We start from the raw sequence: 19,503 nt of genomic DNA on the forward strand, positions 1-19,503 counted from the left end.
CCAGGGCATCTTCCCAGCCCAGGGATAGAACCCAGGTCTCCTGCATTGCAGGCAGATTCTTTACTGTGTGAGCCACAAGGGAAGCTGGTTAGAGCTTCTGGTACAGTGTTACATAGAAATAATGAGGCTAGATATCTTTGTCCTGTTCTTGATCTTAGGGGGAAAGCATTTAACCATTGAATCATATGTTAGGTGTAATTTTTTGGTACATGCAATTTATAAGGTTGAAGAAGTTTGCTTCTATTTCTAGTTCTTGAAACTTTCTGTTAGGAATGAATATTGGTTTTGTCAAATGCTTTTTCTGTGTAAGTGAGATGATCATTATGTGTGCTAAGTTGCTTCAATTGTGTCTGACTCTTTGCAACCCTATGGACTATAGCCGACCAGGCTTCTTTGTCCATGAGGATTCTCCAGGCAAGAATACTGGAGTGGGTTGCCATGCCCTCCTCCAAGGGGATCTTCCCAGCCCAAGGATAGAACCTGCATTGGCTCCTGCACTGGCAGGCGGGTTCTTTACCACTAGTGCCAGGTGATCATATGTTTTTTAAAAACTGCTTTTAGTTTCTTAATATGATGATTTATATTGAATGTTAAATGTTAAACTTGCATTAATGGAATAAATCCCACTTGGTCATGATATACTGTCCTTTTTAATATGATGTGGTATTTGATTTGCTAAAATTTTGTTAAGGATTTTTGTGTCTATGTTCATGAGAAATGTTTATTTGTGGTTTCCTTTTGTGTTATATCTTTTTGGAATCAGATTCATGCTAGCCTTATGAATAACTTGGAAAGTTTTCCGTCTTTGATTTTCTGGAAGAATTTGTATAGTGTTAGTAATTATTTTCCTTAAACATTAATACTTGGTAGAATCTACCATTGAAACCACTTGACCCAGGAAATTTGCATCTTTTTGGTAAGAAAGTTGTTAACTACAGATTTGATTTAAAAAATAAATACATGGCTGTTTGCATTTTGTGTTTCTTGAGAAAATCTTATTTGTATCTTTCAAGTAATTTGTCTGTGTTACCAAAATTGTTGAATTCATTAACAAAAATTGTTAATTGTATTACTCTATGCTTTATTGACTATGCCAAAGCCTTTGACTGTGTGGATCACAATAAACTGTGGAAAATTCTGAAAGAGATGGGAATACCAGACCACTTGATCTGCCTCTTGAGAAATCTGTATGCAGGTCAGGAAGCAACAGTTAGAACTGGACATGGAACAACAGACTGGTTCCAAATAGGAAAAGGAGTTCGTCAAGGCTGTATATTGTCACCCTGTTTATTTAACTTATATGCAGAGTACATCATGAGAAACGCTGGACTGGAAGAAACACAAGCTGGAATCAAGATTGCCGGGAGAAATATCAATAACCTCAGATATGCAGATGACACCACCCTTATGGCAGAAAGTGAAGAGGAACTCAAAAGCCTCTTGATGAAAGTGAAAGAGGAGAGTGAAAAAGTTGGCTTAAAGCTCAACATTCAGAAAATGAAGATCATGGCATCCAGTCCCATCACTTCATGGGAAATAGATGGGGAAACAGTGAAAACAGTGTCAGACGTTGTTTTTCTGGGCTCCAAAATCAGTACAGATGGTGACTGCAGCCATGAAATTAAAAGACACTTACTCCTTGGAAGGAAAGTTATGACCAACCTAGATAGCATATTCAAAAGCAGAGACCTTACTTTGCCAACAAAGGTCCGTCTAGTCAAGGCTATGGTTTTTCCTGTGGTCATGTATGGATGTGAGAGTTGGACTGTGAAGAAGGCTGAGTGCCGAAGAATTGATGCTTTTGAACTGTGGTGTTGGAGAAGACTCTTGCGAGTCCCTTGGACTGCAAGGAGATCCAACCAGTCCATTCTGAAGGAGATCAGCCCTGGGATGTCTTTGGAAGGAATGATGCTAAAGCTGAAACTCCAGTACTTTGGCCACCTCATGGGAAGAGTTGGCTCATTGGAAAAGACTCTGATGCTGGGAGGGATTGGGGGCAGGAGGAGAAGGGGACGACAGAGGATGAGATGGCTGGATGGCATCACTGACTTGATGGACGTGAGTCTGAGTGAACTCCAGAAGTTGGTGATGGACAGGGAGGCCTGGCGTGCTGTAATTCATGGGGTCGCAAAGAGTTGGACATGACTGAGCGACTGATCTGATCTGATCTGATTATTTTAACATGTAGAATCGATAGTGATACTTTCTCTTTGATCACTTATGTTGATGATTTGTCTTTTCTGTCTTTGTTTCAGTCTATCTCTCATTATTTTGGCTAGTTGTTTGTCAATTTTATTGATTTTTTGAAAATAGCATCTTTAGGTTTTATTGTTTTTTTTCCTTATTGTTCTATTTTACTGATTTTTAATATGAGGAGAAGAGGACAACAGAGGATGAGATGGTTGGATGGCATCACCGACTCAATGGACATGAGTTTGGGTAAACTCCAGGAGTTGGTGATGGATAGGGAGGTCTGGAGTGCTGCAGACCATGGGGTCACAAAGAGTTGGACACGGCTGAGCAACTAAACTGAACTGAACTGACTATTTCCTTTGTCCTATTTAATTGGGGTCTAATTTGCTCTTTTTTTTTTTTTTTGGTTGAAGTATAATTGATTTGCAATGTATTAGTTTCAAATGTACAGCAAAATGATTTAGTCATAAACACACACACATGCCTGGCTTGCTGCAGTCCATGGGGTTGCAGAGAGTAGGACATGACTGGGCGACAAAACAGCAACTCTCTCTCTATCTATCTGTCTATCTCACATCTTCTTTATCCATTCATCTGTTGATGGACATTTGGGTTGCTTCTGTATCTTGGTTATTGTAAATAATTTGTTCTTTTTCCTAGCTTTTTTAGGTGGAAGCCCAGGGCATTGATTTTGGTTCTGTTTTCTAATGTAGCTATTTAAAGCTGTACATTTCTCTTGAACAGTGCTTTAACTAAATCTTACATGTTTTATAATGTTTCAGTTTTTTTTATATTTATTTAAAATATTTTCTAATTTCTGTTGTGATTTTTTTTGATATTCCAATTAATTTTATTAAGTATTATTTTTCATGAAGTTCATAATAACTGTGCAAAATTCCCTGTTGTATATAATTTTTGTTAATTGGAAACCAGATTGTCTTTATTTTTTTTTTTAAACTTTACATAATTGTATTAGTTTTGCCAAATATCAAAATGAATCCGCCACAGGTATACATGTGTTCCCCATCCTGAACCCTCCTCCCTCCTCCCTCCCCATACCATCCCTCTGGGTCGTCCCAGTGCACTAGCCCCAAGCATCCAGTATCGTGCATCGAACCTGGACTGGCATCTCATTTCTTACATGATATTTTACATGTTTCAATGCCATTCTCCCAAATCTTCCCACCCTCTCCTCTCCCATAGAGTCCATAAGACTGTTCTATACATCAGTGTCTCTTTTGCTGTCTTGTACACAGGGTTATTGTTACCATCTTTCTAAATTCCATATATATGCGTTAGTATACTGTATTGGTGTTTTTCCTTCTGGCTTACTTCACTCTGTATTATAGGCTCCGGTTTCATCCATCTCATTAGAACTGATTCAAATGTATTCTTTTTAATGGCTGAGTAATACTCCATTGTGTATATGTACCACAGCTTTCTTATCCATTCATCTGCTGATGGACATCTAGGTTGCTTCCATGTCCTGGCTATTATAAACAGTGCTGTGATGAACATTGGGGTACACGTGTCTCTTTCCCTTCTGGTTTCCTCAGTGTGTATGCCCAGCAGTGGGATTGCTGGATCATAAGGCAGTTCTATTTCCAGTTTTTTAAGGAATCTCCACACTGTTCTCCATAGTGGCTGTACTAGTTTGCAAAAAGAAACTAAAGACCTATATATAGAAAACTATAAAACACTGGTGAAAGAAATCAAAGAGGACACTAATAGATGGAGAAATATACCATGTTCATGGATTGGAAGAATCAATATAGTGAAAATGAGTATACTACCCAAAGCAATTTATAGATTCAATGCAATCCCTATCAAGCTACCAACAGTATTCTTCACAGAGCTAGAACAAATAATTTCACAATTTGTATGGAAATACAAAAAACCTCGAATAGCCAAAGCGATCTTGAGAAAGAAGAATGGAACTGGAGGAATCAACCTACCTGACTTCAGGCTCTACTACAAAGCCACAGTCATCAAGACAGTATGGTACTGGCACAAAGACAGAAATATAGATCAATGGAACAAAATAGAAAGCCCAGAGATAAATCCATGCACATATGGACACCTTATCTTTGACAAAGGAGGCAAGAATATATGATGGATTAAAGACAATCTCTTTAACAAGTGGTGCTGGGAAATCTGGTCAACCACTTGTAAAAGAATGAAACTAGAACACTTTCTAACACCATACACAAAAATAAACTCAAAATGGATTAAAGATCTAAACGTAAGACCAGAAACTATAAAACTCCTAGAGGAGAACATAGGCAAAACACTCTCCGACATACATCACAGCAGGATCCTCTATGACCCACCTCCCAGAATATTGGAAATAAAAGCAAAAATAAACAAATGGGACCTAATTTACCTTAAAAGCTTCTGCACATCAAAGGAAACTATTAGCAAGGTGAAAAGACAGCCTTCAGAATGGGAGAAAATAATAGCAAATGAAGCAACTGACAAACAACTAATCTCAAAAATATACAAGCAACTCCTACAGCTCAACTCCAGAAAAATAAATGACCCAATCAAAAAATGGGCCAAAGAACTAAATAGACATTTCTCCAAAGAAGACATACAGATGGCTAACAAACACATGAAAAGATGCTCAACATCACTCAGTATCAGAGAAATGCAAATCAAAACCACTATGAGGTACCATTTCACACCAGTCAGAATGGCTGCAATCCAAAAGTCTACAAATAATAAATGCTGGAGAGGGTGTGGAGAAAAGGGAACCCTCTTACACTGTTGTGATTTTTAAAATTTATTTCACAGACTATTTAGAAGTTCATTGGTTAATTTCTAAATATTAGGGGATTTTCCTGATGTATCAAAATTGATTTATATTTTAGTTCATTGTGTTCATAAATGTAAAATGTATGATTTCAATCTTTTATATTTTTTGAGACTTGATTTATGGCCCAGTTTTATGGTCTGTTTTGGTGAAAATTACATATGTACTTTAAAACAATATCTATTGTTATTGAGAAGAGCATCTTTAACTTTCATTTAGACATACTCGTTGATAGCATTATGCAGCTTTTCTACATCCTAATGATTTTGTATTTGTTATTTGCTGACAGGGGAGTGTTGAAATTGCCTATTATGATTGGACTTACATATGTGTTCTTTTTATTCTTTCAATTTTTTCAGTGTATATTTTGAAGCTCTTTTATTGGTTGCATACACATTAAGCATTGTTTTATCTTCTTTATGAAAGGACCCATTTATTATTATGGAAAGTTCTTCATCCCTGGTAATATTTTTTCTGAAATATGTGTTGTTTGGTATTAATATAGCCAACCACTGCTGCTATCTTTTTGCTTAATTTTTACATTGCCTATTTTTAATATACATTTTTCTAAAATATTTTTAACAGCCTCATTGAGATATAGTTCATATACTTTTCACTTCATTTATTTAAAACATACAGTTCAGTGGCTTTTAGTGTATTCAGAGTTGTATGACCATCTTCACAGTCAATTGTAGAATGTTTTTATTCTTCACAAAAGAAACTCTGAGCCCCTTGGCCATCAGTATTCAATTTTTTCCTGTCCCCTGCCTCCCTTGCCAGCTACTGGGAATCACTGATCTGTTTTCTGTTTCTTCATATTTACTTATTCTGGACATTTCATATAAATGGAATCATACAATATGATTGGCTTCTTTAGCATAATGTTTCTCAGGTTAATCCATGTTGTACCATATATCAGTACTTTATTTCTTTTTGTTGCTGAATATTCCATTGCATGGATATACCACACTTTTATTTATCCATTCATTAGTGGATGAGCATTTGGGTTGTTTAAGTTTTAGGGTTTTACAAATAATGCTTCTATGCATTTTTGTTTACAATTTGTTGTGTGGAAATATGTTTTTATTTCATTTCTCTTGGCTTTCTTGGAATGAAATTTTGCTGGATCATGGTAATTCTGTTTAACTATTCAAGGAACTGCCAGATTGTTCTCCAAAACAGCTGTGCCAAATTACCTTACCCCCAGCAGCATATGAGGATTTGATTTTCTATACATCCTAGCCAGGACTTAGAATTGTCTTTTGATTACGGCCATCTTGGTGAAATGATATCATATTGTTCACCTTCATTTTTGAAATCTATTTTTGATGGATATATAATTCTAAGTTTATAGATTCATTTGTTCTTGAGATGTCTTTTTTTTTTTTTTTTGTCTTCTGGCTTGTATAATTTCTGAGAAAGAAGTATATGAACAGCTTTTTTTGGTCACTCTCCTTATTGTGTATTTTCTCCAGCTATTTAAAAACTTTTGCCTGTAAAATTTGTTCTCAGCAATTTGATTTTGATGTGCTTTTGTATAAATACGTATGTATGCATTCATGTATGTGTGTATTTATCCTGCTTGTTGTTTGTTTAGTTTCTTGGTTTTGTGAGTTTATAATTTTCATAAAATCTGAAAGATGTTCAGATACTATTTTTCCAAATATTTTTTTTTTGGTCCCTTTTCCATCCTCATTCTGAGATTTCAGTTTTATCTATGTTGGACAACTTCACAAAATCCCGTAGGTGATTTGAGGATCTTCTTTTTTTCCCATCTTTTTTCTCTGTACTTTATATGGGATAGGTTTTATTGCTGTGTTCTTTTTCATTGTCAAATCTTTTAATTTCATCCAGTGAAATTTTCATTTCAGATGATATATTTTTCATCTTTAGGAGTTCCATTTGGTTTTTTATTTTTAATTTCATTTGTTATTTTTCATCTTTTAAAAATACATGTTATAGTGCTCTAATTTCTCTGTTTATGTACTTCTTTGCTAGTTCTGTCATTTTTGGTATTTTGGATTTCTCTGAAGATTGTTTTTCCTAATTATATGTCAATTTTTTGTTCTTTTTGTTTCTTGTAAGTTTTGATTAGATAATGGCCATTATATTACGTTGCCGAGTGTTTGAAGTTTGGAGGACTTTTCTTTCTTACAGGATATTGGTCTTTGTTTTGGCAAATAGTTTAGTTGTTTGCAGATCCATTTGAATCCCAGTCTCATCAGACCCCATTTTTAAGCTCGGCTAACTTTTCCTTTTGGGGCTTCCTTGGCGGCTCAGCTGGTAAAGAATCCGCCTGCAATGCGGGAGAACTGGGTTTGATCCCTGGGTTGGGAAGATCCTCTGGAGAAGGGAAAAGCTATTCACTCCAGTATTCAGGCCTCGAGAATTCCATGGACTGTATAGTCCATGGGATCGCAAAGAGTTGGACATGACTGAGAGACTAAGCACAACTTTTCCTGTATTCCAGGGGTCGCTTGGAGTAGTATTCATCTCCTTTGAAAAACTCTGAAATCCCCAAGAGCTCTGCACTTTGGCTGTTCAGAATTCAAATGTTTTCTCTGTCTTATCTGAGCTCTTTGAAGTATTTTATCTTACATCTCCCTTCTGTCTGTCTCTCCTTCCTTGTTCTTCCTGTCTTTCGTTCCCTTCCTTTTTTTCTCTTCCCTCCCTTCTTTATTCCTGTTCGTGCAGAATTTTACTTTTCCTGTGCTTGGCCTAGTACTCAGCAAAGGCTCAAGGGAACTCTTGTATAAATTTCTGCACTTCTTTCTGCATTGCTTCCCTTTTTTGAGGAAATTTCTGCACAACCTTTAGGTGTATCATTATTCCTGAACTGCATCTCTGATGCTGACTCTGCTAAGTTGTTGGGCTTTGTTTGGGTTTTCTCTGACTGTGTCCATGATCTAGAAGTCACATTCAGGTAACTATTAAATTCACCTTGTTTGTTTTCCTTTTTTCAGAGACCACAGTTTTGTGTTATTTGATGTTCACTGTCTGAAAGCAGTTGCTTTATGAATTTTAGCTAGTTCCCAGGTGGTGTTAGTGGTGAAGAACCCGCCTGCCAGTGCAGGAGGCATAAGAGGCATGAGTTTAATTCTTGGATTGGAAAGATCCCCTGAAGAAGGGCATGGAAACCCACTTCAGTGTTCTTGCCTACAGAATCCCATGGCAGAGAAGCCTGGTGGGCTACATTCCATAGGATCACAAAGAGTTGGACATGACTGAAGTGACTTAGCACACACGTAGCCAGTATTTTACTTCTTAAGAGTGGGAGTTCGTTCTCTTCCTTGTTATTCCTTCATGACTGGAAGCTTAGTTACTTTTTTTTAAAGCTATAAATACTGATTATAATACTAGGTTTTGTGCTCCCTGAGGAAAGCTATCTGACCATCTTTCTATCATTAGCTCATAGAAGGAATTAAGTATTTTTTATTAATGATCTTTAATTAGGAAAGACACCAGTGTTTTCTGTGGTGAAAGCTTTTATTTCATATTCTTACCATACTCTGAATTAAAAAAAAAATTCTCATGGTAGTTGTGATCCACTTTAAAAGATCAATTAGAAATTTAACACCTGTCACTGTGAAAGAGTGCCATGTGCTGTGCACTGCTTAGTTGCTCTGACTCTTTGTTGTGTCTGACTCTTTGAGACCCATGGACTGTAGCCCACCAGGCTCCTCTATCCATGGGGATTCTCCAGGCAAGAATACTGCAGTGGGTTGCCATGCTCTCCTCCAGGGGATCTTCCCAACCTAGGGATCGAACCCAGGTCTCCTGCACTGGCATGCGGATTCTTCACTGTCTGAGCCACCATGGAAGCCCAAAAATACTGGAGTGGGTAGCCTATCCCTTCTCCAAGGGATCTTCCCAACTCAGGAGTGGAACCACGGTCTCCTGAATTTCAGGCAGATTCTTTACCAACTGAGCTACCTGGGAAGCCTGAAAGAGTTCCATACTATGGCAAAAAAGTACCAAAATTTAATTTGCATATAATCAACAGTCCTCTTTTTAGAATAGCATTCAACCATGTTTAAGTTATTCTGAGCTTAGGTTATCCAATTTTTAGGATTATTTTGACTTCATTTCCTGCCTCATTTTTTAAACAATTTTTTGCTTTGAAGTGGGGAGAAGGGGAAAACTAGCACACATGCAAATGAAACTTAGGAATTGGCTTTTGATTCCATTTTAATAATGTTTAGAGGTTTTCAAAAGTAATGTCAAAGTTGTGTTCTAGATTTCCATGGCCCCTGGAAATAGAATTTTATTCTTTTGTTGTCTGCTATAGAGGAGTTTATACAGTCCATGGGTTCGCAGAGAGTCAGACACGACTGAGCGACATTTACTATTTTATAGAGGAGTTTAATTGGAGGATCATGGGAATTTGAATGAATGCTATTGATCTATTATTGATGAAATATGAGTATGTTAGGGAAAGGACAATGGAGAAATAAAGTAACATTCTTTATTGCCAGAAATCACTGGATTTTATACTAATTAGCCTCGAAAAATGTGGCGTTATTTGACAGACCAGATGTTTCCAGCATACAGCCATGTGTCTCATCAGTGAATGTGCCTGTGTCCGCAGGCAACATTGTTAGATTTTTCTCATTCTGTAAACAGTGTTCCAAAATATAACTAGACCCTAAAGTGTGTTTATCTTTTGGCTTAATTTCTGAGTTTATATCCATTCTAAAGTTTCTCTCTAGAGGAAATGCATTTTATTGCACATAGCTCTTCATACCTAATTGTAGTATAAACACCATTATGTTTACACTAAACCATGTAAATTGTACTGTTTTTGAGTCTGTAACATTTTGATAAAAGCAACCATTTCAGGTTAAACTATATTTGTAGTTTTATTTCTAAATTTAGGGGAAATAAATTTCTTCCCTTCATTTATTTGGATTAAAATTTTGATTTTTGGAACAGAGGAAGGGAAAACATAAACAAAGAAAACAAGTAAATCCAACCTCTAGGCTTTAGTGTTTGTGGTATTAAGTGCATTGGAGTAAAAAGAGTTTAAGTATCTACCATGAAATTCATTCTTAAAATCTAAAGTAGAACTAGAAGTCTTTCACTTAAAGGATCAGAACTGAGTTTTTCCTCAGTTCAGTTCAGTCGCTTAGTCATGTCCAACTCTTTGTGACCTCATGGACTGCAGCACGCCAGACTTCCCTGTCTATTACCAGCTCCTGGAGCTTGCTCAAACTCATGTCCATCGAGTTGGTGATGCCATCCAACCATCTCATCCTCTGTCGTCCCCTTCTCCTCCTGCCTTCAGTCTTTCCCAGCATCAGGGTCTTTTCTAATGAGTCAGTTCTTCGCATCAGGTGGCCAAAGTATTGGAGCCTCAGCTTCAGCATCAGTCGTTCCAATGAATATTCAGGACTGATTTCCTTTAGGATTGACTGGTTTGATCTCCTAGCAGTCCAAGGGTTTTTCCTATACCAGGTATATTATGGGAAATGTGGAAATTAAAAACATGAAGAAGAAATTCATTACCTTTAAGGTTTCTATCCAAAGGAAAGAAAAAATCACAGTTAACATTTTTGTATGTATTTTCCTAGTCATTTTCTGTGTACTTGTTTGTGTGGGGGCTTATATTTACTATATGTAGCCATACATCGGAGAAGGCAATGGCACCCACTCCAGTACTCTTGCCTGGAGAATCCCATGGATGGAGGAGCCTGGTAGGCTGCAGTCCATGGGGTCGCGAAGAGTCGGACATGACTGAGCGACTTCACTTTGACTTTTCACTTTCATGCATTGGAGAAGGAAATGGCAGCCCACTCCAGTATTCTTGCCTGGAGAATCCCAGGGACGGGAGCCTGGTGGGCTGCTGTCTATGGGGTTGCACAGAGTTGGACACGACTGAAGCGACTTAGCAGTAGCAGCAGCAGCAGCAGCCATACATAGATACATATTCATAATTTACACATATATATGTATTTGTAATTTTGAAAAACATGATTATACTTGTAAGTTCTATTTTTTGAATTAACTTTCATTCAACAATATTGTGAACATTTTGCTATTTTATTATTCTTTGGATATACATATATACTACATGGATATATCATAATCTGTTTAACCAATTCCTTGTTAATAGAATTCTACTTTAGTATTTTATTTGCTAATATAAGTAACTAATTCAAGAGGCTTATACATATTTTTGTGCATCTAATTTTTTTTTGCGGGGGCAGAGAAATGCAACTGTTTAGAATATGTGTTTGATAATATTTTTCATTGAAAACTTGTATCAGTAATATAAATTTGTTTACCAGCAGGATGTGAATTCTCATTTATTGAAACTTTTGATAATAATATCCATTGCCTTTTAAGAAATCTTTGGTAGTGTGAATGACAAAATCATATTTTTGACTTTGATGTCTTCATATCAGTCCAACTTCTTTTTTCATGTTTGCCTTTTGGGGTGCTCTTGTGACTTTTCTTTTGCTCATTGCTTTTAAAAAACCCTCAAATTTATATGCAAATAATCTGTACTAGGTTGCTGTTTCTTCTTTATTCTTATTATACTCTTTTTATATATACTTATTTTGTTTTTGGTTAGTCAACTGTATCAATCTTAGTTTCGTTTGTTCTCTTATGCTAATAGAAGCTTTCCTACCTAAGAGGTAAATCTTGTCCCTATAAAATTATTATAAAATGTCCTTCTATGTTTCCAACAATATTTGTTGTATATATATTTTTTAAATTTTATTTTATTTTTAAACTTTACAATATTGTATTAGTTTTGCCAAATATCGAAATGAATCCGCCACAGGTATACCCGCATTCCCCATCCTAAACCCTCCTCCCTCCTCCCTCCCCTACCCTCCCTCTGGGTCGTCCCAGTGCACCAGCCCCAAGCATCCAGTACCGTGCATCGAACCTGGACTGGCGACTCGTTTCATACATGATATTATACATGTTTCAATGCTAGTCTCCCAAATCTCCCCACCCTCTCCCTCTCCCACAGAGTCCATAAGACTGATCTATACATCGGTGTCTCTTTTGCAGTCTCATACACAGGGTTATTGTTACCATCTTTCTAAATTCAAAATGGATTAAAGATCTAAACGTAAGACCAGAAACTATAAAACTCCTAGAGGAGAACATAGGCAAAACACTCTCCGACATACATCACAGCAGGATCCTCTATGACCCACCTCCCAGAATATTGGAAATAAAAGCAAAAATAAACAAATGGGACCTAATTAAACTTAAAAGCTTCTGCACAACAAAGGAAACTATTAGCAAGGTGAAAAGACAGCCTTCAGAATGGGAGAAAATAATAGCAAATGAAGCAACGGACAAACAACTAATCTCAAAAATATACAAGCAACTCCTACAGCTCAACTCCAGAAAAATAAATGACCCAATCAAAAAATGGGCCAAAGAACTAAATAGACATTTCTCCAAAGAAGACATACAGATGGCTAACAAACACATGAAAAGATGCTCAACATCACTCAGTATCAGAGAAATGCAAATCAAAACCACTATGAGGTACCATTTCACGCCAGTCAGAATGGCTGCAATCCAAAAGTCTACAAATAATAAATGCTGGAGAGGGTGTGGAGAAAAGGGAACTCTCTTACACTGTTGGTGGAAATGCAAACTAGTACAGCCACTATGGAGAACAGTATGGAGATACCTTAAAAAACTGGAAATAGAACTGCCTTATGATCCAGCAATCCCACTGCTGGGCATACACACTGAGGAAACCAGAAGGGAAAGAGACATGTATACCCCAATGTTCATTGCAGCACTGTTTATAATAGCCAGGACATGGAAGCAACCTAGATGCCCATCAGCAGATGAATGGATAAGCAAGCTGTGGTACATATACACAATGGAGTATTACTCAGCCATTAAAAAGAATACATTTGAATCAGTTCTAATGAGATGGATGAAACTGGAACCTATTATACAGAGTGAAGTAAGCCAGAAAGAAAAACACCAATACAGTATTTGTTGTATATTAATATAGCCATTCAAACACTTGTATGGTTACATTTTGGGTGTATATTATTGTAGCTTTTACTTTAACCTGTTTGTATCTGTGACTCTAACGTGGGTTTCTTGTGGGTAACATGTAGTTGGATCATGCTTTTTAAATCTGTCTTTTGATTAGCAAGCTTATTAGTCCATTTGCATTTAATATAATTATTAATATGGTTGGGTTTTACTCTCTATTTTTCATGTCTTTTTTGTTCTTATTTATCTTTTACTCCTTTGTTGTATTAAATATTTTTTAGTATACTGTTTTAATTCTTCCATAAATTTTTGTGAAAAATTTATTTATTGTTTCTGTACTTAGACTGTGGTGGGTCTTCGTTGCTGTGCACAGCCTGTGCTGAGCACGGCTGCGGCGAGTGGGGACCACTCTTCATTGTGGTGCATGGGCTTCTCGCTGCGGTAGCCTCTCGTATGGGGTACAGGCTTCGGAGTTGTGGCACATGAGCTTAGTTGCTCCAGTGCATGTGGAATCTTCCCGGACCAGGGATAGAACCTGTGTCCCCTGCACTTGGAGGCAGAGTCTTAACCACTGGACCGCCAGGGAAGTACCGTAAATTTTTTAACAGTGTATTTTTTGAGTTGCTTGTTTTTTTAGAGGTTACTCTATGGATTATAATCTGCTTCTTCATTTGTCATAGACTATGTGTCATAGTCTATTTTAGGTCATTGCTGATATAGTTTTGATGTAGTATATAGAAGTAGTTTTGCTTCAACTTAGCTCCATTTCTTCCCTCTTCTTTAGTGCTATTATTGTTATTTATTTATTTAATTTTTTTTTATTCTCTAATCACCTTTATTACTTGAGGTTTAAAGAAAACCTTTTTTTTAAAACTTTTTAAAAAAATTTTATTTTATTTTAAAACTTTACATAATTGTATTATTTTTGCCAAATATCAAAATGAATCCGCCACAGGTATACATGTGTTCCCCATCCTGAACCCTCCTCCCTCCTCCCTCCCCATTACTCAGCCATTAAAAAGAATACATTTGAATCAGTTCTAATGAGGTGGATGAAACTGGAGCCTATTATACAGAGTGAAGTAAGCCAGAAGGAAAAACACCAATACAGTATACTAACGCATATATATGGAATTTAGAAAGATGGTAACAATAACCCAGTGTACGAGACAGCAAAAGAGACACTGATGTATTATTGTTATTTATATTTCATCTATATATTTTATAAAGCCAACAATGCAATATTATAATCATTGTTTTATAAATGTCTTTTATTGTATTAAAAGAAGAAAAGAGAAAAAACTATGTTCAGTTTTTTATATTCAGCAGATATTTATTGTTTCCTGTGTTCTTCTTCTTTCTTTTTTACTGAGAATTCAGTTTACTACTTGCTATCATTTCCTTTCTGACTTTTGTTAGTATTTCTTGTAAGGAAGATCTATTAACAAGGAATTATCTCAGTCTTTGTTTTTCCGGGAATATATTTCATTTTCATTTTTAAAGTTTAGTCATTAGCTAATGATTGGTCCTGGGTGCTCTAAGAAACTTGAGCCAATAAAAGTATCTACCCTTTGTCAGTGGATTTGTTTGTGGATTAGGGACTTCAGTAAAAATTCAGGCAGTTTTCAACTTTGCTGAGCTTTTATTTCCTTCTCCTGGGTGCAAGTCCAGTGCTGTGTGTGGTGCTTAGGCCCTTTTAGGTGTTACCTGTGTTTGTGCACAGCCTCTGGGTCAGCCAGTGATATGCAGAGAGCTGTCAAGTTATTCGTATTGCTGAAGCCTGGCTTGGAGAATTTTGAGCATTACTTTACTAGCGTGTGAGATGAGTGCAATTGTGCAGTAGTTTGAGCATTCTTTGGCATTGCCTTTCTTTGGGATTGGAATGAAAACTGACCTTTTCCAGTCCCGTGGCCACTGCTGAGTTTTCCAAATTTGCTGACATATTGAGTGCAGCACTTTCATAGCATCATCTTTTAGGATTTGAAATAGCTCCACTGGAATTCCATCACCTCCACTAGCTTTGTTCATAGTGATGCTTTCTAAGGCCCACTTGACTTGACATTCCAGGATGTCTGGCTCTAGATGAGTGATCACACCATCGTGATTATCAGGGTCAAAATTCTCCAAGCCAGGCTTCAGCAATATGTGAACTGTGAACTTCCAGATATTCAAGCTGGTCTTCGAAAAGGCAGACGAACCAGAGATCAAATTGCCAACATCTGCTGGATCATTGAAAAAGCAATAGAGTTCCAGAAAAACATCTATTTCTGCTTTATTGACTATGCCAAAGCCTTTGACTGTGTGGATCACAATAAACTGTGGAAAATTCTTCAAGAGATGGGCATATCAGACCACCTGACCTGCCTCTTGAGAAACCTGTATACAGGTCAGGAAGCAACAGTTAGAACTGGATATGGAACAACAGACCAGTTCCAAATAGGAAAAGGAGTATGTCAAGGCTGTATATTGTCACCCTGCTTATTTAACTTATATGCAGAGTACATCATGAGAAACGCTGGACTGGAAGAAGCACAAGCTGGAATCAAGATTGCTGGGGGAAATATCAATAACCTCAGATACGCAGATGACACCACCCTTATGGCAGAAAGTGAAGAAGAACTAAAGAACCTCTTGATGAAAGTGAAAGAGATGAGTGAAAACGTTGGCTTACAGCTCAACATTCAGAAAACTAAGACCATGGCATCCAGTCCCATCACTTCATGGGAAATAGATGGAGAAACAGTGGAAACAGTGGCTGACTTTATTTTTCTGGGCTCCCAAATCACTGCAGATGGTGACTGCAGCCATGAAATTAAAAGATGCTTACTCCTTGGAAGGAAAGTTATGACCAACCTAGATAGCATATTCAAAAGCAGAGACATTACTTCATCAACAAAGGTCCGTCTAGTCAAGGCTATGGTTTTTCCTGTGGTCATGTATGGATGTGAGAGTTGGATTATAAAGAAAGCTGAGCACCAAAGAATTGATGCTTTTGAACTGTGGTGTTGGAGAAGACTCTTGCGAGTCCCTTGGACTGCAAGGAGATCCACCCAGTCCATCCTAAAGGAGATCAGTCCTGGGTTTTCTTTGGAAGGACTGATGTTGAAGCTGAAACTCCAATACTTTGGCTACCTGATGTGAAGAGCTGACTCATTTAAAAAGACCCTGATGCTGGGAAAGACTGAGGGCAGGAGGAGAAGGGGACAACAGAGGATGAGATGGTTGGAATGCATCACCAACTCAATGGACATGCTGCTTCTGCTAAGTTGCTTCAGTTGTGTCCACCTCTGTGCGACCCCATAGATGGCAGCCCATCAGGCTCCCCCGTCCCTGGGGTTCTCTAGGCAAGAACACTGGAGTGGGTTGCCATTTCTTTCTCCAATGCATGAAAGTGAAAAGTCAAAGTGAAGCTGCTCCGTCGTGTCCAACTCTTAGCGACCCCATGGACTGTAGCCTACCAGACTCCTCCATCCATGGGATTTTCCAGGCAATAGTACTGAAGTGGTGTGCCATTGCCTTCTCTGCAATGGACATGAATTTGGGTAAACTCTGGGAGTTGGTGATGGACAGGGAGGCCTGGCGTGCTGTGGTTCATGGGGTCGCAAAAGTCGGACACGACTGAGCGACTGAACTGAACTGATTAGGTTATTCTGTGGGTCTCTTATTTCTTACTTCCTTGTTAAGTTTTTGATTAGTCCTCTAGTCAGCACTTTGTCCCAACCAAGATGAACATCAGGCCAGTAGATTTGGAAGCTCCCACCTCCTTTTTGTAACTGAGTTTGCTACTTTTCCTAACAGCACTAGTCAGTATAGGATTTTCATCCTCTGCTCCAAATCATGTCAACCCCTAATGGCAGAGAAGTTGCTAATTTTCCTGACAAGTTGTAACCAGGGATATGATGAGGGAAGGTGAAGAGGATGATGGAGGTAGCTCCAGGCAAGAACACCATTAAGTCCCTCTTTGTTTATCAGTTTTCATGAATAAACCCTTCTCAAGCTATTGTTCTACTTCCCAGAGTCCTTTCTAATTTCCAGTCCTGAAATGGCTGTTTGCAAAGTTTTATCCAGTTTTTATTTGCTTTTTGAGTAAAAGATTTGCTAAGTTCTTCTGTGTGCCACAGTTGAAAGTCTGTCCTTGGGATGATTTTTATGGCACTGATAGGATCATTTTGTATTTCTCTTTATTTTCGCTCTCTTTTTTTAATCTCCTAGCTGTGGGCTTTATTCTTTATGTAATGAATTTCACTGGTGGATTTTCTATGTTTTCTCTATTCTTGGGATAAAATATTTTTTGATTATAATTTATTAAATCCTATAGTACATATATTAGTTTTTAATAATTTGATATTTATTTTTCCATTGATGTTTTTATTGAAACAGTCCTGCATTTGTCTTAATGTAAGTGAAAACTAATTCAGGCTAGAAATTTTCCCTGAAGAATATATCTGTGGCCCTAAAGAAGACTAAATTGACCTAAAGGTGATGCAATTCCTTTTATAGGCATTATCCTGCACTGAAAACTCTGGAACATCTAGAGCATACCTATCTTCCTCAAGTAAGCCATTATCGATTCTGCAAGGTGATGGTGGACAATATCCCCAAGCTTCGAGAAGAAATTAAGGATGTGTCTATGTCCGATCTGAAAGACTTTCTGGAGAGTATCCGCAAACATTCAGACAAAATTGGAGAGACTGCCATGAAGCAAGTAGGTCTGGGGTTTATGATAGGTTGGCCAGTGACTTTGCAAGTATTCTATTACATAGATTTCTTTTTGCTAAGTGTCTTAATTGTTTCTTGTCATTTTAGGGAAGTCCTTCATCTTTATGGGAACACGTGGTTTTAAAATATTTTTTATTTTCTTAACAGAGCAGTGAATCATTTACTAGTATATTGTTTTGCTCTGTAAATGCTCAGTAAATATTAATTGGCTGTTATGGTTTATACTGTTGTTTTGAAGAGGTTTTTCTATTTTTTGAATACTTTTCTAGACTTTGGGTATGATTCATAGCCCAGGGTTTCAAAAAGTACTACTTATAGTTAATGAGCTAAATTGTGCTGCATATACTTCTGATTGATTATTTACTGTGCAAGCAAAATGTTATATATGAGTATTTCTGTAATTGTTATTTCATGTATCAGGGATATCGATGAAAAAAGGCCTGTTGGAAATGGTGTGATTTATGATCATAGAAAGGAATTCGCTTATAACTCATTAAAAAGTAACAAAGTATTTAGATTTTTTCTTTCAGTATCTTCATCTCTAATTTATGAAAGTCACACAGAACATCCAGAAGTACTTTGTTGTTATGAATAAAGAACAGTAGTAATTTGCAGTATTATTTGCTCTTTGAAACTTAAGTCATGCTGATTTTATTAAAATTTCTCAGGATACCTTGATGTAACCTACAATGATAGGTAGTAGATTCATTTTATTATGGAAAGTCTTTTTTGGTTCTATAAACAACTATGTTCTTGAATAAGTCATTTGTAGTTTGCATCATTCTGTGAGGAAGAAGGGAGTAGGTCATATTTTGGGTCTCAGCTATTCTTTTAGGTATTTGATTCTGTAAAAGAGATCTGCCTGTTGGAAATCCCTTTCCTAAGAGAATACAGATATTCTTTTCTCCTTTCTCCTTTAAAATATTTTTATTATTATACTTTGCAAAGTGCAAAGTTTAAAACTAGTTGATAAACTTTGATGGAAATAATCATATCATGTCTTTTTTTTTTTTTTAGTGATGTATAAAAAATTAATCATTGGAAATATACTTTTGCTTTGCTGTGTATATTTTGAGTACAGGAATGAAAGTATCTTGTAAGGCAAGTCTTTATTGTGGTTGAAAATTTTTTACTAACCTTTCAAAATATTAAAAAGTAGAGTTGCTTTTTCTCGGCCTTTGCTTGAGAAATTACTTCGGTTTTGAAGTAAAAGACAAGATTCCATGAAAAGTATTATTATTTCATTTAATGAGATTTTCTGGCTCTCTCCCTAGTTATTTGAAGAAATTATGGCCTAGGGCAGGGAAGTGATTTGCTCAAGTTCAGTTTATAAAGGTCAGATCCTGTAGTATAGAATTCAAATTAGATTGAGATGAATTTATCTGCTGTGTCATTCAGTCTGTGTAAACTGTTAGCTGTTGGCTGTATTTTTGTCATTTAAAGAAATGGTGATGAAATCTTTTGTGAATTCAGGACTTTTTAATTAATTGATAACCCTTTATTCCTCCTATAATATTTTTCATCTCAAGTATAGCTCTTATTGCATCTATTACTATCTTATGCTATAAGATCCTTGAGTAAGGATATCTTACACATTTTAAAATCTTCTGTAGTCCCTAAAAAGTAAGGAAAGTGGGAGGGAGAGAAACTACCACATACCCGCATACTTTGTACGTATAGGTGTTCAATAAATATTTGTTTGAATTCATGGATGTTGGATTAAAAGGGAGAGGTTATGGTTAATTTCTCTCTTATGTCAAGTCCAAAATGATGTTTCTGATTTGTGATGGTTTTCT

At 36.8% G+C, this 19,503-nt stretch overlaps 1 protein-coding gene across 4 annotated transcripts in view; it reads left to right on the top strand.

The window, feature by feature from the left end:
* Positions 1-19,503, top strand: part of EXOC6B (exocyst complex component 6B) — a 765,919-nt gene that overhangs the window by 106,465 nt on the left and 639,951 nt on the right. For all 4 annotated transcript variants that reach the window (XR_009739314.1, XM_061431936.1, XM_061431937.1 and 1 more), the window contains exon 6: positions 17,489-17,693. Coding sequence is in view for 3 of the 4 variants with exons in the window: in XM_061431936.1 (XP_061287920.1) it covers positions 17,489-17,693 (205 nt within the window). In the remaining variant the exon portion in view is untranslated. The remainder of the gene's footprint in view (positions 1-17,488; positions 17,694-19,503) is intronic.

The sequence above is a fragment of the Bos javanicus genome, chromosome 11 (genome assembly GCF_032452875.1).
Source record: "Bos javanicus breed banteng chromosome 11, ARS-OSU_banteng_1.0, whole genome shotgun sequence".
Lineage (NCBI taxonomy): Eukaryota > Metazoa > Chordata > Mammalia > Artiodactyla > Bovidae > Bos > Bos javanicus.